General features: G+C 51.3%; 1 protein-coding gene across 10 annotated transcripts in view; it reads right to left on the bottom strand.

The window, feature by feature from the left end:
* Nucleotides 1-25,500, bottom strand: part of HECW2 (HECT, C2 and WW domain containing E3 ubiquitin protein ligase 2) — a 297,990-nt gene that overhangs the window by 114,814 nt on the left and 157,676 nt on the right. For 9 of the 10 annotated variants that reach the window (XR_009545901.1, XR_009545902.1, XM_060177545.1 and 6 more), the window contains 6 exons: nt 21,778-21,853; nt 17,722-17,891; nt 14,758-14,900; nt 10,071-10,171; nt 7,738-9,120; nt 6,500-6,595 (listed from right to left, as the gene is read on the bottom strand). Coding sequence is in view for 8 of the 10 variants with exons in the window: in XM_060177545.1 (XP_060033528.1) it covers nt 6,500-6,595; nt 7,738-9,120; nt 10,071-10,171; nt 14,758-14,900; nt 17,722-17,891; nt 21,778-21,853 (1,969 nt within the window). In the remaining 2 variants the exon portion in view is untranslated. Of the gene's footprint in view, nt 1-6,499; nt 6,596-7,737; nt 9,121-10,070; nt 10,172-14,757; nt 14,901-17,721; nt 17,892-21,777; nt 21,854-25,421; nt 25,458-25,500 lie in introns of all 10 variants that reach the window. The other variant, XM_060177549.1, reaches the window with a different exon arrangement.

Here is a 25,500-nt window from a genome sequence, read left to right as displayed (position 1 = left end):
TCCTGGTCACAGCACACTGAAACGGGTGACATGTAGCAAGAGAAAAGAAGCCGGGCTGAGACAAAGGCCCAAATCAGATAAGCAACTGCATGCCCCTGGCAGTGAGTGGGCCGGCACATCTGAATGCTTTGGGCAAAGCCCCGGCCCCGGCAAGAGGGTCTCTCCAAACCTCTGGCTCAGGAAATACAGCAAAGCAACTCAGAGCCAAGTCCCGATCCCCCGACCTGCCCCTCCTGCCTTCCACTCCTCACACTCTGCCCATCTCAGGGGTTCTGAGACCACATTCCCATCACATCTGTCATCAGAACCAGAATAAACAGAGCATTTGCTACACGTCCCATCCAATATGCAGAAAACCAGTGGCTATTACTTCCCCCGAGAAAGTTTACAGTGACTTTCAACTTAAAATATGTGGAAGAGGTCACTTAGGGATAAGAAACAGGACAGAAACCAACTCAAGGAAGCAGAAGGAGACGCTGCCAAGCTCCCCAGATAAGGTTATAACTAAATTGGGCCCCAAGTTTGCAGGCAGTTGCGGCAAAAAAAGAAAACAGATCATTGCATACTTTACATTTTCAGACAAAAGAAAGTGAAAAATAAATAAATCTTCCAAGATGAAATGTTTTCCTTGACCAAGTGAAGAATTCACCCCAGGAAACGTGGTCTGCAGGCGTGGCTCCAAACGTACTCCCGGCCGTGCCTTACACAGCGCGTGCGTGTGTCCTGACGGGACCAGCGCGAGGCACCAGGCCACAAAGGGGCGGCTTGTGCCCACGCTCCACGAAGGTCAAGATCACCTCAGTCAGAGGACAACACAGGGATGCAGCTGAGCAAACGGGGCTAAAGCAACGAGGCCCAAGCATTGCTCTCTTTTTATCATTTATTTGTCTTTGGTGGAACTGGGGCCTTGCTCCTGTGTGACTGCACAGCTCTGGGAGATTTTTACATGCAGATGGGGAGGAGAGAGAAGGAGGGAGAGGGAGAGAGAGGGAGAGATCACAGTACCTCAGCTTCCTCCACTACTGTAGCACTTCCTGGGTGGGACTCGGGTCTCAAATCTGGGTCCCGAGCATGGAGATGCAGGCTCCCTCTCCCATCCCCCACTAAGGGCTGTCTGAGAACACAGGGCACGGGGTGCATGGCAGGCTGTCTGAGGGAGCTGCAGAGTCCCCGCAGAGAGTAGCGGCTTCTCAGGTGGGCGAGGCCTGGGGCTGGCTTGGCACTGAGTCACAGCACCTTCCTGCAGGCTGAGGGCAGGAGCCTGGGGTGGCTCTCAGGTGTGGCCCGCACTCCTCTACAGGGAGGCAGGGAGGCACCGCCATGGGGTGCCTTTGAGGTGTGGCTCCGGCCTCCTTTGTCCTTGCTGCACCCCAAGCTCTCTCCCGCTAACGTGCGGACAGACAGAAAGGACGACAAGGTGGCCATCTGAGCACCCCTCTGCTTTGCCACACGTGAATGTGGGGGTGTGATCAGTGATCACAGCAAGGCTGAGAGCAGTGTGTGTGTGTGTGTGTGTGTGTGTGTGTGTGTGAGTGTGTGTGTGTTTGAGTGTGTGTGTGTGAGTGTGTGAGTGTGTTAGTGTGTGTGTGTGAGAGTGTGTGTGTGTTTGAGTGTGTGTGTGTGTCTTTGAGTGTGTGAGTGTGTGTGTGTGAGTGTGTGTGTCTTTGAGTGTGTGTCTGTGTGTGTGAGTGTGTGTATGAGTGTGTGTGAGTGTGTGTTTGAATGTGTGTGTGAGTGTGTATGTGAGTGTGTGTGTGAGTGTGAGTGTGTGAGTGTGTGTGAGTGTGTGTGTGTGTGTGAGTGTGTGTGTGAGTGTGTGTGTGAATGTGAGAGTGTGTGTGAGTGTGTGTACGTGTGTGAGTGTGAGTGTGTGTGTGAGTGTGTGTGAGTGTGTGTGAGTGTGTGTGAGTGTGTGTGTGTGTGTGTGAGTGTGTGTGTTTGTGAGTGTGTGAGTGTGTGTGTGTGTGTGAGTGTGTATATGAGTGCATGCGTCTGAGTGTGTGTGAGTGAGTCTGTGTGAGGAAATGGAGGGAAGATAGAGAGAGACCTGAAGCCCAGCTTCACCACTCACAAAGCTTTCCCTCTGCAGGTGGGGACCGAGGGCTTAAACCCGAGGTCCTTGGACATGCTGATGTGTGCACTAAACCAGGTGCACGCCCGGCCTCAGACTGTTTTTCATGACTCTGATACTCAGGAAAATAATGCCATTTGGATGAAGGGCGGATGTAAGTTAAACTTCTCCACGATTTTAGAATGAGGAGTAACTTGCCCTTGAAGAGCAGGAAGCGTGACTGGCAGGGGGCATAAAAGCTTTGGTGCTAACGTGTACTGAACACGTGGGCACAGTTTGGGGGAACTCACCAGGATAAACGAGCTCCTTTCTCAGTGTGTGCATGCATGGGTGTGTCTCACATGAAGATAAAAAGCTAAAAAATAACCCAGTAACTGGCTGGCAAGACAACTCTCCTGGATTGGGTACGAGCCCAGGCCACAGCAAACTGGAGGCGGCTTGGGCGCTGTGCTATCTTTCCCTCTGTCTGTCTGTTTCTGTCTGGAGCAGTGAAGCTCCAGAGATGACAGAAACAACCTCACAGCATAGTTCCACCTATCTTAACTTTCAGTCGTTAGGAAGATGTTTTTTAGATTAACAGTATCAAATCTTTTCTCAAAACTAACCTTTAAGCTCCAGTTTCTCATCTCAAATAGAGCAGGAACTTGGAGAGACTTTCAGAGTATGTGCTTTGTCTTAGATATTCATTTCAAAGAAATTAAAGAAGTGTAACAGAAGTGTACAGCCACAAAAATGATAAATGTTCCCTTGTATTTTCCAGGCCTGCCCATTCCCATTTGATCCCAACATGGAAGTAATACATCAATCCCAGCAATGTGGCAACAGCCCAGGGACACTCCAGAGCCCACAGAACCACACGGTGCAGGCAGACCGCTTATCCAACAACTGCCTAGTGTCTGGAGTGTGGCAGTGGGTTAAGTTACAATCACACTGGAACTAAGAAGAGAAAAATAGAAGAGTTTTTCAGACGAGGCCACGCTGACCACTCTTTGTCCACACATCTAAATGCTAAAATGACCAACATCTATCCTGCTGATAACAGTCCGGGGCATCCAGCACAAACGGCCTGTAGCTGCAAGCACCGTCAGTCTCCACAGACCACAGACGGAGATACAGCAAGTTCTCAAGCCCCTGAGGCTAACTCAGCTTCAGGCTGCTTCCCCGAAGGCTCTCAACTGCACCATGCCACCTCCAGGGCCGGCAGCTTCCTTCTTTCCTAAGGATCATTAGCACGTCTCTCAACCAGTGACTAGCTGGAGGGTCCACGGGTAACAGCCTGAAGTTCCCGACCTAACGCAAGAGTAAGCTTGTTGGGAAGTAAGATTGGCAGGTCGGCCATCTCCAGAGTGAAGCCAAGATCCGCTCCTGGCTCTGACACAAGAGTGAGGCTGCAAGAAGCAGCAAGACAAGTCTGCACGGCAAGGGGTGAAGCAAGCGGCTGCTCTCACACCAGCCACAAGGCCCAAGCCCCGAGAGTGTGTCTGTACATCCGCAGTGAGAAATTGTAGTGTGTCCAATGGTTTCCTCACTGTACATCAGGGCACAAGTATTTTCTTTTCTTCATAATTTAATTTAATTTAAATTTGCCTCCAGTGTTAGCACTGGGGCTCGGTACCAGCACTACCAATCCATGGCTCCTGGAGGCCATTCTTTCCCATTTTATTGGATAGGACAGAGAGAAATTGAGAGAGGAGGGGCAGATAGAGAGGGGAAAAAAAAGGCAGACTCACTGCCTGCAGACCTGTGGCACCCCTGCAGGGGGTAATGGGGAGCTCAAACCTGGATCTTTGTAGGTCCTTGCACTTAGTACTATGTGTGCTTAACAGGGTGGTGCCACCATCTGGCCCCTGGGCACAAGCATTTCACAAGGTGAGGAAAAGGTAATGGTAACAATAACCACAGTGACGGCAACACCATAGAAAGAACAAGGAAAGCGTATCCAAAAGGTAGGCTCAAACCCCCCCCCCCCAGGTGCTGGTGTTAGCAACCCAAGCTGAGCTGGCTCTGCTTCTGAGTCTGGTATGGACATGGGACCGCGAACCTAACCGGGTCACGACAAAGTCCTTATACTGACCACTGCGCTCACATTTAAATGTCACCCTCCATCCCCCAAGATCCTGCTAAATAAGCTTAACCAGCTAGAAGAAAGCAGAGCTCCCCCCATCCTTCTATCTATCTATCTACCTATCTATCTATCTACCTATCTACCTATCTATCTATCTACCTATCTATCTAGCTATCTATCTATCTACCTATCTATCTAGCTATCTATCTATCTATCTCCATCTCTCTTGCACACACGCCTTCCTGGCCTCACAAATACCACAATACGACAAAGTTTCTGTGAAACCCCAAGTCCTGTGATTCAAGGTGCTGTCTGCAGCTGGTAGACAGCAAGCCACACCTAAGGAACCACAGACACCGGCCAGACTTGAAGGACTTCAGAATGTTCCTGGCTGCGGCCACAGAGTGTGAGCTCGGACCTGCAGGGATGCAGAGGTCACGCAGGCTCCTGTGCTGAATATGGGCCCCAGACCAAATCGATGGGGTTCACAGTCAACAATATTTATACACTTTTCCAATATTTGGCAGCTACTCTGTGCCCAGATCCAACTTCCTAGTCCTTTTTCCAACTCTGACACTATCTTCCCAGACAATTCTTGGGGTCCACCTGCATCTTAGCTGCCAGGCTCAGGCAAAGACTAGTAAAGTGACTTGGAACATACCTAAAATAGTTTGCCTAGCTTTTATCCAAAAGGGAGACCCCCAGATCTCATCTGCCATATTCCTACCTTTAGTTTCCTGAGTACTAAACAATTTTTCCTGCTTTACATCTTACTGCCTTTCAGCCACTAAGTGGCAGATGCTGCCATGACACCATCCTGACCTCCCTGGGCAGACGCCCTCGCCCATGTGTCCTGGAGCCTCCCCTCCCCAGAGCCCTGCCCCACTAGGACAGACAGACACAGGCTGGGGGTGTGGATCCACCTGCCAACACCCATGTCCAGCGGAGAAGCAATGACAGAAGCCACAACTCCCACCTTCTGCTCCCCATAATGACCCTGGGTCCATACTCTCAGAGAGCAGAGTATAGGGAAGCTTCCAATGAAGGGGATGGGACATGGAATTCTGGGGGTGGTAACTGTGTGGAATTGTCCCCCTTTTGTCCTCCAGTCTTGTCAGTCATTATTAAATCAATAATAATAATAATAATAATAATAATAATAATAATAATAAAATTTCTATTTATCTGCCCACACAAAAATCTTTCCCTTCTAATCTTGATGTGAATGCCTGATAAAGAAGGAATGTAAGGCAGTCTGTCTTACACTTACTAGTATGGAATCTGAAACAATGTCTTCCTTATCTGAGGCTCAATTTAATTATCCAAAAATGAGCTAGATTAGCCAATTCCTTTCCATCTAGAAGTCACAGATAAACCCCAAAGGGTCTACCTCACAGAACTGTTACATGTGAAAGTGCTTCGCAGACAGTAAAGCTCTAAGTAAGTTTGAGCTGTTATTATAACTAACTATATTATAGTATAGCTAATTGTTAGCCTTACAACTGTCGCCCCTCAGCTCAGCCTCTGGGGAGATGTGTGTGAAGACAGAAAGCAAAGCTGAAAACTGAATGCCACCACTGTACATCAGACGCATGGCCGGAGACAGTGCAAAGTTGTCAGTAAGAAGAGGAATACTAGGAACTAGCTAGCGATGGGGATGGCAAACTAGCAGAAGCTGGGAAGTGACTGGTTAAATCAGATGATGTAGTCTGGGAATAGGAGCAGGTGAAGCAACGTGGAGACTGAGCTGAGAAATAATCCCAGAAGTCACAACTGCTGCCACGCTCGAGCTGGTGAATTCCACTAACACCGAACCACCCCAAACAGATGTGTCTCCTTCTTCCCTGGCTACAGTATTTCTTTTCTTTTCTTTTTTTTTATGCCTTCAGGGTTATTGCTGGCTCAGTGTCAGCACTATGAATCCACTGCTCCTGGAGGCAATTTTTTCCAATTTCATTGGACAGGACAGAGAGAAACTGAGAGAGGTGTGAGAGATAGAGAGGGAGAGATAAAGAGAGACACCTGCAGACCTCACCGCTTATGAAGCATCCTCCCTGCGGGTGGGGAGCTGGGGGTTTGAACCTGGGTCCTCGCGCTGGTCCCTGTGCTCCAGAACCGTTGCGCTCAAGCGGGAGCTTCTCCGCCCACCCCGCGCCATTCCTTTCAGCAGCAGCTTGGCACTCACTCGCCCGCCCCGCTGCCCTTGTGCTTGGCAGAACCGCACCAGCGGCCATGGCAGGCGGCATCCCGCAAGGCTTTCCCTGCTGGGATCGGACGCCCGTCTCGCGGGCCCCTTGGGGAGGGTCTTCGTGTGGTCCCCGCACTCCGGTCAGAGGAGGAGCCCGCTGCTAACTGGCCCTCACCTGGTGGGAGAGCTTCATCCACCCTCTGGTACCGGCTGACATCCTGGCGCACGGAAGGCAGCGAACGCAGCGGCTGGTGGCCGTTGGCTTGGGAGCCTAGGGTTGAAAGCGACAAGTCACCCGTCACTATCAAGACAGTCCTGGGGACAAGAAGCCCCACATCCCGAGGCTGCTCCCTCTTCCCTCCTCAGTCTCATCTCCCACTCTGGACCCAGAAACAAAAGAAGGGTCATGAACGAGATGTTCCTTCTTTCCTGTCTTTGCTCCGATCGTGACCTAAGGCACGGGACATATGGAAACCAAAAGTTAAGGAAACACACCCGGAAAACATCATCCTCGTTAGAAAAACTTCAGGACAAAGTAAGACGATCGTCCCTCTTTCTGAGCAGAGCTCTCGGTGCGCACGGCATCTCCTCAGACTTCTGACACGCTCACAGTACAACACGCTAAAGACAGCGCTCCGCTAAGTCACCTTCCCTGAGACCCCGCAAATCTCCCGAGCGGATCTGCACCTCGACGCCGGTTTATTCTCCCTGTGCCAGGCCGCGTGGCGCCACCCAGGTGCAGCCTGGAGAAGCACTGCAGGCCCAGGCCTTGCAAAGCAGGTTCCTCCCTCCTGCTACAGGTTATGCGTATGGACAGACTTGGGTTGTTTTTGACAGGCCCTGCGGATCTTCAGCACTGAAGCTTCGTAAACCCAAACCCCACCAGTGACTCCTCACGCCAGTCTGAGGCCCGGCCCCTGTGAAACCCCACTGAGAGTCCGGCTCACACCTGTGAGGATGGGCTCCAGCAGTAACCAGACAAGAGACGTGGTGGCAAGAAAACCCATTGACCCAAACAACTATTCAACCTCTAGGTGAACATTTCAGGTCGGGAGTCGGGCGGTGGCGCAGCGGGTTAAGCACAGGTGGCGCAAAGCGCAGGGACCAGAGTGAAGATCCCGGCTCCCCACCTGCAGGGGAGTCGCTTCGCAGGCGGTGAAGCAGGTCTGCAGGTGTCTGTCTTTCTCTCCCCCCTCTGTCTTCCCCTCCTCTCTCCATTTCTCTCTGTCCTATCCAACAACAATGACAACACTAATAACTACAACAATAAAACAACAAGGGCAACAAAAGGGAATAAATAAATAAACAAAATAAACAAAATCTTAAAAAAAAAATTCAGGTCATCACGCCCGAAGATCATGCAGGCTGAGGAGAGGACCGCATGGCGGAGCCGCTGCCTCCCGCGCGTCCTACCTCCAGTGGCGCCTTCCTCCTGCCCCGCGCCCCCCGCACAGGCCTCCTCTTCTGGGGGCTGGTCTGAGGCCGCAGCTGCCGCTCCCTCCAGGTTGCCCCTCCTCTGCCAGACCTCACCAGGCTCGGGCTGGGGCTCAGGCTGGGGCTCAGGCTCCGGCTCCCGCTCCCGCTCCATCTCCGGCTCTGGCTCCATCTCCGGCTCCATCTCCGGCTCCATCTCCCGCTCTGTCTCCGGCTCCTGCTCCATCTCCAGCTCCATCTCCCGCTCCATCTCCGGCTCCGTCTCCCGCTCCGTCTCCGGCTCTGGCTCCATCTCCCGCTCCATCTCCGGCTCCATCTCCTGCTCCGTTTCCGGCTCCATCTCCCGCTCTGTCTCTGGCTCCATCTCTGGCTCCATCTCTGGCTCCATCTCCCGCTCCGACTCCGGAAGAGCGGCCTGGTGCGCCCCAGGCCCTTCGTCCTCTGCACTGGGCACCCGCACCGGGGGCAGAGGACTGGGCGTGCGGGCACCACGGCCCATGGGCTCCCCCGCACAGGCTCCCTCGTGGTCCGGCGTGTGGGACAGGCGGGCGCTCTCCAGGGAGGACGGCCGGGCGGCCGCGCTGTCCTGGCAGGAGCCGTGGGCCCCGTCCGGGTCACTCTCGCCCTCGGGCCCGGTGCCGGCCTCGCTGGGGCTCTCCGTCCTGCCCGCCTCGCTGGGCTCCGTCTCTGAGGAGCCCCGGTCTGGGGACTCGGTCTCGCAGGCGGCCCTCCCACTCCCTCCTGACGTGTCGGTGTCAGACGGGGCCCCTGGGCCTGGGAAGCTGTCTCCTTCCCAGCTCGGGCCGGGCCCAGGCAGGGCTGCTGGCTTCTCCTCACAGGGGGCGGCGGCCTCGTCCCTGGAGCCCTCCTCCGCCTCCGCCGGGCAGTTCTCCGGCTTCCTCTGAGGGGCCGGGCCCCAGTCGTGGGTCCTCGACGCCCTGCGGGGCATCACCAGCCCCTCGTCCTCGTCCGGCCGCCCCGCGTGGTCCTCCTCGTCCGAGTCGATGTGCAGCATGGCGCTGAGCCTGGTGTCCGTGGGGAAGCTGCTCCGGAGCTTGGGGGATGTGCCCGCGGGCCTCTCCGGGCAGGGGCAGGCCGAGGGGTGCCCCAGGGCGTCCAGGTAGTCGTTGAGGGAGGCCTGCCGGCCCCGGGGGGGCGAGGCCCGCGAGGACACGGACGCCCAGTCCGCAGAGTCCGTCTCCAGGGTGGCGCTCGTCCGAATGGAGCGCCTGGGCATCCCGTCCTCAGACACTGGCCCGTCGGGGTGGCCCCCTGGCAAATCCTCCTCGTCGGAGGGGCTCCCCGGGTCTCCGTTCATGACACCGGCGCCGAGGATCGTGCCCACGGCTTCGGGAGAGGCATCTAGGGGGAGAGCAGCGTTATAAAAGCAGGGTGATGCGGGCCTGGCGCGGTGCCCCGGGTAAGCACACGGAATCACCATGCACAGGGACGCGGGTTCAAGCCCCCGCTCCCCACCTGCAGAAGGGAAGCTTCATGAGCGGTGAGGCAGGGCTGCGGGTGTCTCTGTATCTCTCCTCTTTGTCCGCCCTCCCTCTCAATTTCCCTCTGTCCTACCAAATAAAATAGAAGAAAACTAAAAAAAATACAAAGTTCTCACAATAAATAAACGTCTTCTTGTAATTTTGATTGTATTTATCTACTGGATAGGGACCTTCAGAATTGAGAGGGAAGGGATAGCTGGAGGGAGAGAGACACCCGCCGCCCTGCTTCACCACTCGCAAAGCTTTCCCCCTGCAGATGGGGAGCTGGGGGCTCAAACCTGGGGCCTTGCACTGCAGTGTGTGCACTTAACCAGATGCACCACCACCCACCCCTTTCTTTTTTTCAGCCAGGAATAAGTGCCAAGAATCCAGCTACTCGGCACGGTCTGCGTACAGCGCCATGTGCCCGCTCAGATGCCCACACGCGGCAGACGGCTCAGCTCAGCTCGGCTCGGCTCAGCGAGCGGCTGCACAGCTGGGCCGACACTGCAGGTGAGCACTCAGGTGCTTCCTCCTTAGGAAGCAGGCTCTGGATCTGCTTAGAGAGCCGTCGCAGCGGCCTACGGTGTGCTCAGACAGGCGGGACACAAGCTCGGCCCTACGGTGTGCTCAAACAGGCGGGACACAAGCTCGGCCCTACGGTGTGCTCAGACAGGCGGGACACAAGCTCGGCCCTACGGTGTGCTCAGACAGACGGGACACAAGCTCGGCCCTATGGTGTGCTCAGACAGGCGGGACACAAGCTCAGTTCCACTCAGCTGCAACAGACAACGGGGCGTCTCGCTGGACGGGCTGACATGGGTGTCTCACCTTCGTGCACAGAAGACGTGACCTCGACTCTGAACTGCAGACACCCGCTCACGTGGTCGGCGGGAAGCCTCCTGCCGAGGTTGTAGCTGAGCATCTGGTCCCTGCGGGAGGAGACGGGCGCTCGGACCCTCGGCTGGCGGGTGGGGCCCATCCAACTCCTCCCGCAGCCACCCTGCCCGGTCAAAGAAGATGTTCCTACAGGGAGGACCGGCAGGGCGGCTGGCGGCTCACAAAGCACACAACGCGACTGCTTGAGCGCCACAGTGCGCAAGGATGTGGGTTCAAGTCCCTGGTCCAATTAATAAAGATAATCAAAAATTTGAGAGAAATATCAAAAAGGAAAATTTTAAGTAGAACAGAAAATGCAGTCTTTTTTAAATTTTTTTAAAATTATCCTTATTTATTGCATAGAGACAGCCAGAAATTGAGAGGAGGGGGAGACAGTGTGTGAGAGAGACTTAGAGACCCCTGCAGTCCTGCTTCAGCACTTGAAAGCTTCCCCCTGCAGGTGGGGGCTGGGGGCTCAAAGCCGGGCCCTTGTGCGCTGTGGCATGTGCTCTCAGCCAGGCGCGCCACCACCCGGCCCGGAAATGCAGTCTTGTTGTGGTGCAGAGGAGCAGACCCCGGGCCCCGGACACATGGAAGTCCTGCACTCTGCCTGCTGAGCCCCATGCCCATCCGCTTTCCTCTACACCTCTCTGCTGTGGCAGCCACAGGTGATTAGGGAAAGGGCGTTTAGGAGGTGACCACACTGGGAAAGGACTAACATTTTAGACATTTAGGTGAAAACAGCTCTCAAATTTTTACTTATTTATTATTGGACAGAGACAGAGAGAAATTAAGAGGGGAGGGGAGTAGAGAGGGAGAGAGACACCCGCAGCCCTGCTTCACCTCTCATGAAGCTTCCCCCCTGCAGGTGGGGACCAGGGGCTTGAACCCTGGTCCTTGCACAGTGCGATGTGGGTACTCAACCAGGTAGGTGTGCCACCGCCTGGCCCCCGTGCAGCTGTTTCTAGGAGGAGTCACACAGGTGAGGGCTGTCTCGGGCTGGGGCAGGGTGGCACCGTGCCGTTCTAGGGGCTGGGAGCGAGAGGGGCAGGGGCAAAGACCGCCCAGGCCGCGGCGCCAGCTGTGCGAGAGGGGAGGGGACTCCGAGCGCGGCTCCTGCACCCAGGAGAGGAAGGTGAGGCTGGCCCCCGGGACGCGGCTGGCGGCTGGCGGCTTGGCAGTGAGTCTGCCCACGGCTGCGGAAGCTCCAGAGCCCCACAGGGTACCTTGTGCAGACCCTGCAGACGGGCGGGGGCGACCTAGACTAACTGCCCCGTTCCAGCCGCAGCTTAGCCCCGGTCCCAGGAGACGGCGTTTCTGCAGTGCCGGGTAACAGGCAGCAGACGCTTGGCTTCGTTGCCTGCTAGGCGGACGGCTTCCACTGTGAGCTTCCCTGATCTTCACCCTGGCACGGAGTCAGCCGTCTCTGCTCCGCGCTGCCCTCTGCTGGCAACTGGGAAGTGTCCGCAGCACCGGACCGCCGCCCAGCCCCTCCGCCAAGCCCGCAGTGGGCCACGCAGGCATTTCTTTCCTCTTCAGACTTGACTTACCGTCTGTTTTTATGCCTTGATGGGAGGTGTTAATGGTTACAGAGCCGTCACTGACAAGTGGGCACAAGCTCTCCTCTGCTCCAGGCGTCCCCACCCCCCCTGCCCCCTGCCCCAGAGCAGGTGACTGTGTGCTCTCCCTTCCTGGTCAGCAAGATTCCATAAGGCATGGGGTTTCCTTTACCTCTCGCTTCCCTAGATGACTCTGGAATGTCTTGTTTCCTCTGTCTTAAAACTAACTCTTCTAAAAAAAAAACTTTGCGTTTTTATTCTCCTTTGTGCTGTGTGAGAGACCAGGATGGCCTGGCCTCAGGTGTGTAGGGCATGGCTGCTGCTGCCTGGTCGCTCCCTGCATCTGACGTGCTGTTCTTGATCAGTGATCGGAATGCTTTGTTCCCCCAGATGCACGTGTCAGCGTGTGTGCGTGTGTTTGTTTTTAATTCTCTGGGCTGACTGACCTATGTGGTTGGTGGCAGCTTTGTTTCCCAGAGGAAGAAGTGACGTCGGAGCAGTTACGTCACATGTTCACAGACAATGACGCGGCGACACGGGGCTAGACCCCAGCGAGATCTGGCTCCGGCCACGCCAGGAAATGGCTTCACGGGGAGCCTGTCACTCACGCCGCTTTCGGGAGCACAGGCTCGCGATACAGCCTCACAACTCCTACACCCGTATCTCAAGTCTGTCTGTCTGTCTGCTTTCTGGAAAGGGACACAGAAGCCCTGTCCAAGACACCAACCACAGTTATACTAAATGCTGCTACAGAGCAGAGGCTGCCGTGCAGGGACTGTGACGTGTCTCAGCTGGCAGCCTCCTACCCTCTGCACTGCTGCCAGGGTTCCCAGCACTGACACAGGACCTCACCTCTGTCACCAACCAGGGTTCCCAGCACTGACACACAGGACCTCACCTCTGTCTGTCACCAACCAGGGTTCACAGCACTGACACACAGGACCTCACCTCTGTCACCAACCAGGGTTCCCAGCACTGACACACAGGACCTCACCTCTGTCTGTCACCAACCAGGGTTCCCAGCACTGACACACAGGACCTCACCTCTGTCAGCATCCAGGGTTCACAGCACTGACACACAAGACCTCACCTCTGTCACCAACCAGGGTTCCCAGCACTGACAAACAGGACCTCACCTCTGTCTGTCACCAACCAGGGTTCACAGCACTGACACAGGACCTCACCTCTGTCACCAACCAGGGTTCACAGCACTGACAAACAGGACCTCACCTCTGTCTGTCACCAACCAGGGTTCACAGCACTGACACAGGACCTCACCTCTGTCACCAACCATGGTTCACAGCACTGACACACAAGACCTCACCTCTGTCACCAACCAGGGTTCCCAGCACTGACACACAGGACCTCACCTCTGTCACCAACCGGGGTTCACAGCACTGACACACAGGACCTCACCTCTGTCAGCATCCGGGGTTCACAGCACTGACACACAGGACCTCACCTCTGTCACCAACCGGGGTTCCCAGCACTGACACACAGGACCTCACCTCTGTCAGCATCCAGGGTTCACAGCACTGACAAACAGGACCTCACCTCTGTCACCAACCAGGATTCACAGCACTGATTCACAGGGCCTCACCTCTGTCACCAACCATGGTTCACAGCACTGACACAGGACCTCACCTCTGTCACCAACCAGGATTCACAGCACTGACACACAGGGCCTCACCTCTGTCACCAACCAGGGTTCCCAGCACTGACACACAGGACCTCACCTCTGTCACCGACCAGGTTCACAGCACTGACACACAGGGCCTCACCTCTGTCAGCATCCAGGGTTCCCAGCACTGACACACAGGACCTCACCTCTGTCACCAACCAGGTTCACAGCACTGACACACAGGGCCTCACCTCTGTCACCAACCAGGTTCACAGCACTGACACACAGGGCCTCACCTCTGTCACCGACACACGTACCTGGCGGCCCAGCTGCAAGTCACAGGGTCTGCCCTCCACACTTACTTCCTCTCATGTCTGTGCATATCCAGCCCTAGAGCAGAGGAATCCCCCTCTCTCTCCTTCTGCCCCCCTCCTCCCAGGTATATATCCTCCTCCTTAATCAAAGTTACATCTTGGTAGTGATGATGAATATTTATAACACTGATTTAGTGTAGCAGAGAAATGAATCTTTAGAAAGAAGCGTAAGGAATTTCTATTTATAGGGCACCAGGAGGGGCGCACTTGGCTAAGCGCACACATTACAGGGCACAAGGACTGGAGTTCGAGCCCCCCGCTCCCACCTGCAGGGGGAAAGCTTTGTGAGCGGTGAAGCAGGGCCGCAGGTGTCTCTCTGCCTCTCTCACACACTATCTCCTCCTCCTCTCTCAATTTCTCTGAGTCTTTCAAATAATATATAAATAAAAATGTAAAAAGTAGAAGAAAAAGTTGGCCAGGCAGTGGTGAACCTGGTTAAATACATATATTAGCAAGTACAAGGACCTGGGTTCGACCCCCTGCTCCCCACCTGCAGGGGGTCCTCCTCATGAGAGGCAAAGCAGGTCTGCAGGTGTCCTTCTCTCCCTCTACTTCCCCATTCTCTCCCAACTTCTCTCTATCCTATCTAATAAAAACCATAAAGAAGAAAAGAAAGAAAGAAGGAAAGAAGGAAAGAAAGGAAGAAAGGAAGAAAGGAAAAAAGACAGGGTCGCTGGGAGAGGTAGTGCCAGCTCTGAGCCCCAATGACAACTCTGGTGCAAAAAAAAAAAAAAAAAAAAAACCAAGTAGAAGGAAAAAGCAGATGAATGGAAGTTCCTTCCCCCCCATCATATGTGGAATCCAGAGAAATGGTTCACATCCACTTGCCAAAAGAAAGAAAAACATCACAGCTAGGTAACTGTAGGCCTTGTGAGAGCTTAGTTTCTTTGGGAGGTGGAGGGTGGGGACACAGAGCTCTGGTGGTGGGTAGGGTGTGGAACTAGGCGTTGTCACCTTACAATCTTGTAACATACTATCCATTAAAAAATCAAAACAGATCACGTCAACCACTTATCACCAGTGAGAAAAGGCCCACACAGTGTCATTTCAGTGTCATTTCACTTGCTCCGAGGGGGGAGACCTACCCGATAGCCTGTCTCTCCAGCAGCCTCTGCACCGGGATGGTTAGTTTGCCCAGGAAACGCTTGATGATGGGACGGCTCTTGGCAAACTTGTCCTTAATTTCTATTTCTAAGACATCAGTAAGAAGTGCAAAAAAGGAATATTTCTGTAAATAAAAAAAAAAGGTAAAAACATTTATTCAAAAGAGGAGCAGACATGAAGTCATAGCATTTTACTCATATGGAAAGTGGGAGCTCTTAAATCCTAACCACGTACAAAGATCACTGCGAGAAATGTCTACAGCACAAGCCTTTATTTCGCCCAAACTGCTAGCACTCAGAAAACCAAAAAGCAACAGCTCGAGAGCTGTGTGGCCAAGGAAGGCTTTTCAGGTACCTGCCTCCGAGAGCAACAAGTTGGGAGGCTGCCGTGAAGCCCTGAATCATGCCCGATACTAGGAGTGTGCTTGCTGTGGACTATCTCTTAGAGATTTATCTTACAGCACAGTTTAGGGACAGCAAATGCATCTGATTAGCAGCACTTTAATTTCTAACCACATGGAACTTTAAAGTTGCACCACATAGGCTAAAATGTTCTTTCACTTCAGTGCTTAAGGCAGAAGCATCTAGGGCGGCGGTAGATAGCATTAAGATTATGCAGAGACTCATGCCTGAGGTTTCAATGCCCCAGGTTCAATCCCCCGCACCACCATCAGCCAGAACTGAGCAGTGCTCCGGTAAAAACAAACAAACAAGCATCTATAAAATAAATACTGTGGTTTCCCTTATAAACATCAAAATAAAGCAATGTTTGAATGGAAATTACCTAAGTTAGAATACACAGGGTCAGGGCCAGGCAGTGGTGCACCTGGCTAAGCACTCACATTGCAGACTGCAAGGACCCGGGTTCAAACCCCTGGTCCCCACCTGCAGGGGGAAAGCTTCTCGAGTGGTGGAGCAAGGCTGCAGGTGTCTCTCTGTCTCTCTCCCTCTCCATCTCCCCCAACCCTCTTTCTTTCTGTCTCAATCCAATAATAAATACATTTTTTTTTTCCTCCAGGGTTATTGCTGGGCTCGGTGCCTGCACCATGAATCCACCGCTCCTGGAGGCCATTTTTTTCCCCTTTTTGTTGCCCTAGTTGTTGCAGCCTCGTTGCGGTTATTATTGCCATTGTTGACGTTGCTTTGTTGTTGGATAGGACAGAGAGAAATGGAGAGAGGAGGGGAAGACAGAGAGAGAGGGGAGAGAAAGACAGACACCTGCAGACCTGCTTCACCGCCTGTGAAGCGACTCCCCTGCAGGTGGGGAGCCGGGGGCTCGAACCGGGATCCTTACGCCGGTCCCTGCGCTTTGCGCCACGTGCGCTTAACCCACTGCGACACCGCCCGACTCCCTAAATATTTTTTTTTTAAGTACAGAGTCATCTTCTGGGACATAAAAAGCATGAAGTTAAGCACACTGTTGTTTTGTTAAAGAATGTCGCTGAGGAAATAAACCGAGTTGTGCGTTAGTGAGTATATAAAGAGTTTTCTCATTTTCAAAGAGCTTCATGTAGATTACTTTTATTTACAAAGACAAAGGAATCTTCACAGTAAGTGCTGAGTTAAGAATCTAGCCTGATGGTGTGATGGCTCTGCCTGTGGACTCTGAGGCAGGCAGACAGGGCTTCAGGTTCAAAGCCTGTCCTCCCCAGAAGCCGGTGGCTCACCACCGCTTGGGGAAAATAAAGAGACTTTGGAACTGGGTGGGGGCGCAGCTGGCTGAGCGCACAGGTTACAGGGCACAGGGAACTGGGTTCAAGCCCCCGGTCCCCACCTGCAGGGGGAAAGCTTTGCGAGTAGTGAAGCGGGGCTGCAGGTGTCGCTCTCCCTCTCTATCTTCCCCTCCCCTCTCAATATCTGGCTGTCTTTATCCAATAAATAAAGATGATAAAAAATTTAAAAAAGAATTAAAAAAAGAATCTAACCACTTCATTCTAGAATCCAGTCACTTCATTCTCCCCCTGACAGCACCCTGTCTATCTATTATCTATATAACACTGTCTATCTATCAGTAACTCCACGGTCTGAATACTGCCCGCCTGGTATCCGCCTAGCGTCAGTCACTTCAGGCCCCTGAGTCAGGGCACGTGTTTCTCGCCACTGTCACAATCTGCTGCTTTCACTGGTGCTTAGGAAACCATTCAGTCAGATGGCATAGCCCCTCAGGCAGCAGAACGGCGATGTGCGATGTGCCCTGTGCCCTGTGCCCTGTGCCCCGGAGAAACGGAGGGACAGCTCATGCTCTGTTCAGCACCCGAGAACTGAGGCCAGGAAGACACAGCTCGTCACTTAAGACTAAATGTAGTCCTGGAGGTGGTGCAGCGGATAAAGCATTGGACTCCTAAGCATAAAGACCCGAGTTCACGTACCAGAGTGATATCTGATTCTTTGATTCTTTCTCTCTCTGCCTGTCATTCTTCGTGAAGCAAAGAAGAAGGAGGAGGAGGAGGAGGAGAAAGAGGAGGAAGAGGAGGAGAAAGAGGAGGAGGAGGAGGAGAAAGAGGAGGAGGAGAAAGAGGAGGAGGAGGAGGAGAAAGAGGAGGAGGAGAAAGAGGAGGAGGAGGAGGAGAAAGAGGAGGAGGAGAAAGAGGAGGAGGAGGAGGAGAAAGAGGAGGAGGAGAAAGAGGAGGAGGAGGAGGAGAAAGAGGAGGAGGAGAAAGAGGAGGAGGAGGAGGAGAAAGAGGAGGAGGAGGAAGAGGAGGAGGAGGAGGAGAAGGAGGAGGAGGAGAAGGAGGAGGAGGAGGAGGAGGAGGAGGAGGAGGAGAAGAAGAAGAAGAAGAAGAAGAAGAAGAAGAAGAAGAAGACAACAACTAAGTGTACATGTCTAGCTTCTTCTGACCAAGCGTCAGCCATCTTGCCTCCCTCAGTAAGCTCACTGGTTCACAGAGGAAAGAAACAGACAGCCGACTCCTCACTGTCAGGCAGAGAACGTGGAGGCCGCCTTACCTCCCGGTGCCAAACGGGATTGGTGGTGTTACTGATGATAGTGGACCGTCTCTCCTGCCCGTGGTGGGCGCAGGTGGGGAAGCTGCTCTTCTTCCCTGGCTGGATGGACATCTTCAGATAAGGGTCGGGGTTGAAGAACATTCCTTTCTTTAGCCCAACTGCCCTGAGGTCTTTAAAGAAGGAGAGAGGACAGGAGGAGACGGGGAAAGCATGAGAGGCAGGAGGATGCACATACCCTGAATAGATCAAGCAACTAATAACAACCATAATCACACAGAATCTGTAAACAGAAAGGGTCTGTGCAGAGCGCAGGGACCGGCGTCAGGATCCCGGTGCGAGCCCCCGGCTCCCCACCTGCAGGGGAGTCGCTGCACAGGCGGTGAAGCAGGTCTGCAGGTGTCTGTCTTTCTCTCCCCCTCTCTGTCTTCCCCTCCTCTCTCCATTTCTCTCTGTCCTATCCAACAACAACAACAATAATAACACAACAATAAAAAAACAACGAAGGCAACAAAAGGGAATATTTTTTAAAGTTTTTTTTTTAAAAATGAAGCTGTGACCTAGATACATATCATGAAAACAGACCAGAGAGAAGTAGTTTAATATATCTGCAAAGATGAAAAAATTCAACCAAAAGAAGCTTATGTGAAGAATGCTGCATGAAACAGGAGATGTCTGACCTGAAAGCCAGTGGGGGGGGGGGACAGGAAGAGCCAGACAGACTTCAGAGAAGCTGCACTAAGAGGCCTAGAATTCACTCCCCGAGCACGTCATAAATGACACCGTCATTATTAATTCATCATTTCCATCTCACTATCAATCTGCTAGTGTGACATACTTTCACTTGGCTTTGTGTAGCATAAAATAGCTTTACGAAAAAAAAGCAATTTACACATTTATTTTCCTGCCTTTTTATCTTGGACTCAAAGACAGAGGAATGACAATGTTTAGATACTGAAACAACTTCCAAATAGGTATCTGGCTGCATCACATGAGGGGTAGCATGTACAGAACGACCATCAGGAACTCCCGCGGAGCTGTGCCATTAATGCAAAACATCCCTCTGAACAAAAAGCACTTTACCTGACCCAGAATCAAAACTCCCCTCAACAGGCACTGCACGTAGAAGTCTTCATCAGTGAATGCGATAGTCTACCAATTCTGTGCAGTAATCATTCAGCCCCCGTTACTCATTTCTGTTCTTGATTCTCTTTTATCTCTTATCTATTTTATTCCCATACATACCCACACTCAAAGAAGGACTCAGTCATAAAGGCATGGCATGTTAACATTTGGGGGAGCTGTAAGATACTAACAAAACAGATTTTTAACTTTACCTCTACAGTCAGATTATTTGTGTTTCTACCCAGTCACACATTGCCAGAAGCAGAAAACCTGCAGGTGCCCAAAAGAAAGTGTGAATGCTATCATTCTCCATCAGCATCTTACTATTTTATTTATTTATAGGTTGGTCGATCGATTATTGGATAAAGACAGAGGAGTCGAAGGGAAGAGAGAGGTCAGGAGAGCGACAGAGAGACACCTGCAGGTGGGAAGCAGAGACTGGAGCGTGGCTCCTTGCGCACTGTACCGTGTGCTCAGACAGGTATGCCGTCTTCTGACCCCTCTACCAATATATTATAACCAAGTCGGTGTTTTAGGATCACCGCTATATAATCACTCATGATTTATAACTGTAGTCCTTTCTGTGAACCACCTTCAGGCGCCTGATCACACTGGAGGAGATGAGAGAGACTGCAGATTGGAGGCCACCAGGGATATGGAGATGGGAAGTTGGGACAAGCTGTATTTGCAGGACTTGCTGTACTTCAATGTTTATTTCCAATGTTTAAGGAAAATGTTCTCAGGGCCGGGTGGTGACGCAGCTGGCTGAAGGCACATGATACAATGCACAAGGACCCAGGTTCAAGCCCCTGATCCCCACCTGTGGGGGGGAAGCTTTGTGAGTGGTGAAGCAGGGCTGCAGGTGTCTCTCTCTGTGTCTCTCTCCCTCTCTATCTAGCCCGCCCCTCTCGATTTCTGGCTGTTCCTGGCCAGCAATAAAGAAAGATAAAAGAGAGAAAAGAAAAAAATGTTTTTGGATTCTTAGCTGCCAGATGTCCATCCCCTACGGCAGTTTCACCAAGATCTACCTCTGCTGTCCATGCCGGCATGCGTGTATCACGCAGATCACCAGGAAGGGGCATACTTCTCAACAAAGGAAGCCCTGATGCGGTCAGACTGGTATTCTTCTTGGCTATGGAGGCCGGCTACTTTTTCCTGAGATATAAGCCAAGGATTTCTGAAGCCACCACCCCCAGGGCCGGGATGCACAGAGTCCAGACACCCGCCCAGTCTGGGTCTGGGGCCCACGCAAGGTGGCCTTCTCCACGCCTCTGTGTGAGCACTCAACCCAACACGGGCCAGACCCGAGACACCGTCACCAGGTCACGGCCTCTGAGCGTCTTCAGAGAAGCAGAGCGGCAAAGCTCGCATAGCGGTCGCCCCACTTGAGGGAGGAAGAAACAACATGGAAGAGACTTAGAGCCTTAGGAGGCCGGGGCCAGGGGCCGCCCCGTCTGCCCAGCTGTGCCCAGAGTGACAGCTGGGTAGCATGAGAGGCCTGTGTTCGAGAGTAGGATTCACACTCCAGAAAACGGGTTCCCAGTGGTCCGGGAGGTGAGCAGTGGATAGAGCATTCAACTCAAGCAGGAGGTCCTGAGTTCAATCCCTGGCAGCACATGGACCAGAGTGATGACTGGCTCCTTTTCTTTCTCCTCCTATCTTTCTCATTGGTAAATAAAGAAAATCTTTAAAAAAAAGAATTTATTAAAAAAATGTGTCTTCATTTGAGACATTTCTTTGCAGTAGAGAAAAATGAACCTAATTTAAGTTTTAGAAGCACTGCACCTATAGAAAAATAAAAATAAAATCTTGCAGTAAAAGTTGAAACTTTATTTTGCATGTGCTATAATATACTTGGCTGTTTTCAAGTCCCTTCCAAATGCTGTCTCCTCTTTATGTTATAGTTGCTAATTAAACTTTTTAATTAGTGGCTTTCAAACTGACAGTGACCTAAGAATGAAATACATCTGACATTGTGGCTAGTACATACAGACTGAGGTGCATAATGTTCTTGTTGTGTAATTTTCTCATTTTGTATAAACTGATGTTATATAAAAAAATGTTTCTCTCCAGTGACAAGCTGGTATTTCTTACTTTTTTTTTAAGTTTCTGGTTTTAACTATATTAATTTAGCAAATGATAAATTAACTCACAATCTGAATAGCAGTGTTTTTACTGGATTATAAACACAGACACAATTAAAGTATTTTACTTATCAGAAAATCAAAAACTATCATGTACATTTTCCAATTTTTACGTGTATTTTTTCACAGAAACAGAAATATTTGTCGGGTTTTTTTCCTCCTAATTCTCCAAATTCTCCCTCTCTCAAGATAAGTACAAATTATTTTTAAATAATCAAAGCTCTACAGTGGGATCATCACACATTGTAATACAGTTCCTCATGACCATATACAGTAATAATTTTGTATATTTATTTATTTATTTTCCCTTTTGTTGCCCTTTTTTTTTCATTTTTGTTATTATTGTTGTTGTTATTGCTGTCATTGTTGGATAGGACAGAGAAAAATAGAGAGGGGGGGAAGACAGAGAGGGGGAGAGAAGGACAGACACCTGCAAACCTGCTTCACCGCCTGTCAAGTGACTCCCCCTGCAGGTGGGGAGCTGGGGCTCGAACCGGGATCCTTATGCCAGTCCTTGCGCTTCACTCCACGTGTGCTTAACCCGCTGCACTACCACCCGTCCCCACAGTAATAGTTTTTATCATCAGAAATTCTGATGTAAGAAATAAGTTCTGGTTTTATACCAATAATCTAAGTTCACTACAGGAGAAGTGCTTGAATGTCCAAGTGTCCCCAACACAGAGAGAAAGGGGTCCTGTGTCTTACAGGAGAAGCTGCAAAAAGGCTTTCCACACCTTAGACACTGCACACATTCTACTGGACGTGACCCTTCGAGACAAGACGTCCCTACCTGACAGTGTAAAGCTGACAAGTTTTCGAGGATTCTGGTTTCCTGAAGCACCTCCATCCGTGCCGTCTGCTCCCATCTGCAGCAAACAAACAAACAAACAACCACAGCTGAATGGTGAGAGGAGTGTGGTGGGACTAACCCTCCAGAGAATGAGCGCACTTGCACCGTGATGCCACTGTGTCAGACGTGCTCTGAAGCAGCTATGACTCTTCACGGGCAAATCCTGGGACTGAGACACATGTGCAGAGTCTAAGACACCGAAGAACGGACAACAGTAAACTTCGCCTTTATCTCAAGCCAAATAAATGCAGACTTCTAAATTTCCTGGGGGTATAAATCAACCAACTTTAGGACCTTTATTTTCTTAAGTAAGAATAAACACAGGTGTCACCAGCTACAAGCCCATTCACCTTCCAGTAAGCAAAGAAGAGGGAGGATTGGTACACAGTCAGTGCAGCTAGAGTAATGTTGGTTATTCTACCATATGGAAACATTTAGGTTAAGAACCAGACGATATTCACACACGCTAGGAAAAGCTAGAATGAATCAGAGAATCGGTTTGTTTCGGACACATCCCTGGCTGAGGGGAGTCTCCTCTGCTGCAAATATTGCTGAGTGGCCATGTGGGCATCTTGCTGCCTTTGTAGGTTCCTAGGTGTGCTTCTGACACACAGCACATGCTATTATAATGGCAATACTAGGAACCCACAATGAGAATGAACTGATTATTGTCCTGTGAACAAAGTAAATCTCACTGACAGACCACGTAGCAGATGCTTTGCTTTTCTGAGTAGCTACCACTGAATTTGCAATACACTAGGAAGATCACATTGTAAGGTCTCATTATTATTATTATTATTTTATTTATTGGCTACAGACATCCAGAGATGCAGAGGGGAGGGGGAAACAGAGAAGGAGAGAGACAGGGAGACACCTGCAGCTCTGCTTCACCATTTGTAAAGCTTTTCCCCTGCAGATGGGGACCAGGGGCTTGAACCCAGGTCCTTGTGCACTGTAATGTGAGCACTCAACCAGGTGTACAACCATCCAGCCCCAAATTTCATGTTGCTCTTTAAAAAAAAAATGTCATTGTACTGTAAGAAACAGAATTCAGGGCAGAGTATATTGTGAATAGTTGGGGTTCAGACGTTTATATTGCATAAAAAGTTCAGGGACCTGGTGTTGATACATCCAGTAGAGAACACACACATCACAATGCACAGGACCCAGGTTCAGGCCCCTGGTCCCCACCTGCAGGGGGGAAGCTTCACAAGCGGTGAAGCGGGGCTGCCCCTGTGCCTTTTCTCCTCTCTGCCTCCACCTCTATCTCACACTCTCTCCACTGCTCTCTGTCCCTATCAAAAAAAGAAAGAAAAAGATGTCTACTGATGGGAGGGAGATTCACTGGGCAGGCACTGAGACCCAGAGATAACCCTGGTGGTAAAAGAAAGAAAAAGAATTCTAACCGTAAATTAAGTCCTTCCACAGTGTCTCTCTGCATCTCCCCTCCTCTGACACTGTGCTGATCCCACACAAGATGAGCAGGACAGTGACCCAGTACCGCCAGTACACGGGATCTGCACAGGGTGTTTCATTCTGTCCTGTCACAGGGCTCCTCGAGGGCAGCAGGGCTGGCTCCTGACGAGTGCCTATGGCCTACCACGTTGCAGCGGCCCCTCTACCTCACTCTCCCCAGTCTGGGGCAGGGACAGCAGCAAAGTGACCGTATAGTTGAGCGGCCCTCTCTCTCCACTTTTACCACAGGCCCCAAACTACAGGCTAAGAACATGGAGGTCGTGCAGGCCACACAGGGAAAAGACAGGCAGGAACCATGCCCTCCCCTCCTCGTGCCCTGAGTCCAGTCAAACCTCTGACAAAAGATGGCTGACCCATGCTTCACTTCAGACTGTGTCCAGAGACTTCAGGTGTGGAATGACAACCCATCAGCTTCATCACTCGGGTGAGACCTTTCCTTTCGTAGGATTCTCTAATTCCATTCCAGGTGGTCCACTCCCCAATAAAGTCCCCAAACCTAGATATAGTCCAGGTCCCCTGAGATACAGCATAGGTTCACCTGTGCCCATAGACTAGGGGAAAAATATATACCTGAAAGCAGAAGTACACAATAGTCTGCAGTGAGTACCCACCCCCAACTCTTCATCTGCACCAGTCCAGCCTTTAAGTCCATGATTGGTCAACAATTTGTTTGTCTTTGTATGTTAACTCTCTTTTCAGCCACCAGGTTCCAGATGCTAACATGATGCCAAACAGACCTCCCTGGACAGACGACCCCACCCATGTGTCCTGGAGCCCTGCCCCACTAGGGAAAGAGAGAGACAGGCTGGGAGTGTGGATCCACCTGTCAACGCCCATGTTCAGCGGGGAAGCAGTTACAGAAGCCAGACCTTCCACCCTCTGCATCCCACAGTGACCCTGGGTCCATGCTCCCAGAGGGATGGAGAATAGGAAAGCTGTCAGGGGAGGGGATGGGATACGGAGTTCTGGTGGTGGGAATTGTGTGGAGTTGTACCCCTCTCATCCTACGGTTTTGTTAACATCTCCTTTCTTAAATAAAAAAATTTTAAAAAAGAAAAGATGGCTGACCCTTGACTAAAGAGTCCAGTGAGCCGGGCTCCCCAGGGACGTGCCCTCCTCCATCACCAAGGCTCTCCAGTGTCACTGAAGATGGACGCTTTCAGGGTTGTAGGAAAAGACTATGTGTGAATTCTGAGAAGGGCTTCATGTTTGCCTTTTGCCAGTGAATTGCATATTTATTTTTAAATTTAATTTCTTTTAATTCAAATTGCTCAAGTCTAAGAAAATATGGGTAATTTTTGAGAGCTAGTATGTTAACAAGCACACAATTAACCTTCAAAGCTTGTATTATAAACAGCCCCACTCTTTCTAGTTGTCTTTTGTAGAATACTAACTGAAAAGCAATGTAGTATCACTATGTGAAAGTCCCCAAGCTATATAAATCCAACTGCCCTTGAAAAACAAATGTGTCAGGGAGCCAGGCAGTGGTGCACCTGGTCAAGGGCACCTATTACCAAGCGGAAGGACCTGGGTCTGAGCCCCCACTGCCCACCTGCAGGGGGGATACTTTGTGAATGGTGAAGCAAGTCTGCAGGTGTCTTTCTCTCCTTTTTTCTATCTCCCTGTCCTCTCTAAATCTGTCCTAATAAAAAATTTTTAAAAAGAGGGTAAAAAAAAAGTAAAAATGGCCACAGGGAGCAGTGAATTCATGAAGCCAGCACCAGACCCAGTGATAAACAAATAGATAAATAAACAAACTAAGAAATTTACATCAGATTCCAGTTAGTTAATGGAAAAAAAAGGAAATCACAGTATTGTGGAAACAATAGTTCAGAATCCAACAACACCAGTTTCATACAAAACTACACTAGATGCTGCTTTCCTGCTTCACAGAGAAGAGGCGTCCACTGACTGCCCAGGAGGACGGCACACAGGCCCCGACTCACACTGTGCAGTGAAAGCTTCTTGCATCGGCTGGCGGCGGGACATACTCCTCCAGTCCCTGTTTTTCTCTTAACTCGTCCAAACAGGCACGTGAAAACACACTGATTCTTACTAAGCCTGTCACCCAGATTAGGTTTTTACAAACTCCATCCTAGGGCACTTACTAATTTGCTTCAGAAGTGGGTTTTCTGGAGAGCTGGCTGCAAACAGAACACGAAAACCTCCAGTCTCGTCAACAATGGC

The sequence above is a fragment of the Erinaceus europaeus genome, chromosome 18 (genome assembly GCF_950295315.1).
Source record: "Erinaceus europaeus chromosome 18, mEriEur2.1, whole genome shotgun sequence".
NCBI lineage: Eukaryota > Metazoa > Chordata > Mammalia > Eulipotyphla > Erinaceidae > Erinaceus > Erinaceus europaeus.
Note: the sequence above shows the minus strand (reverse complement) of the source record. Positions and strands in the feature narration are given on the sequence as shown.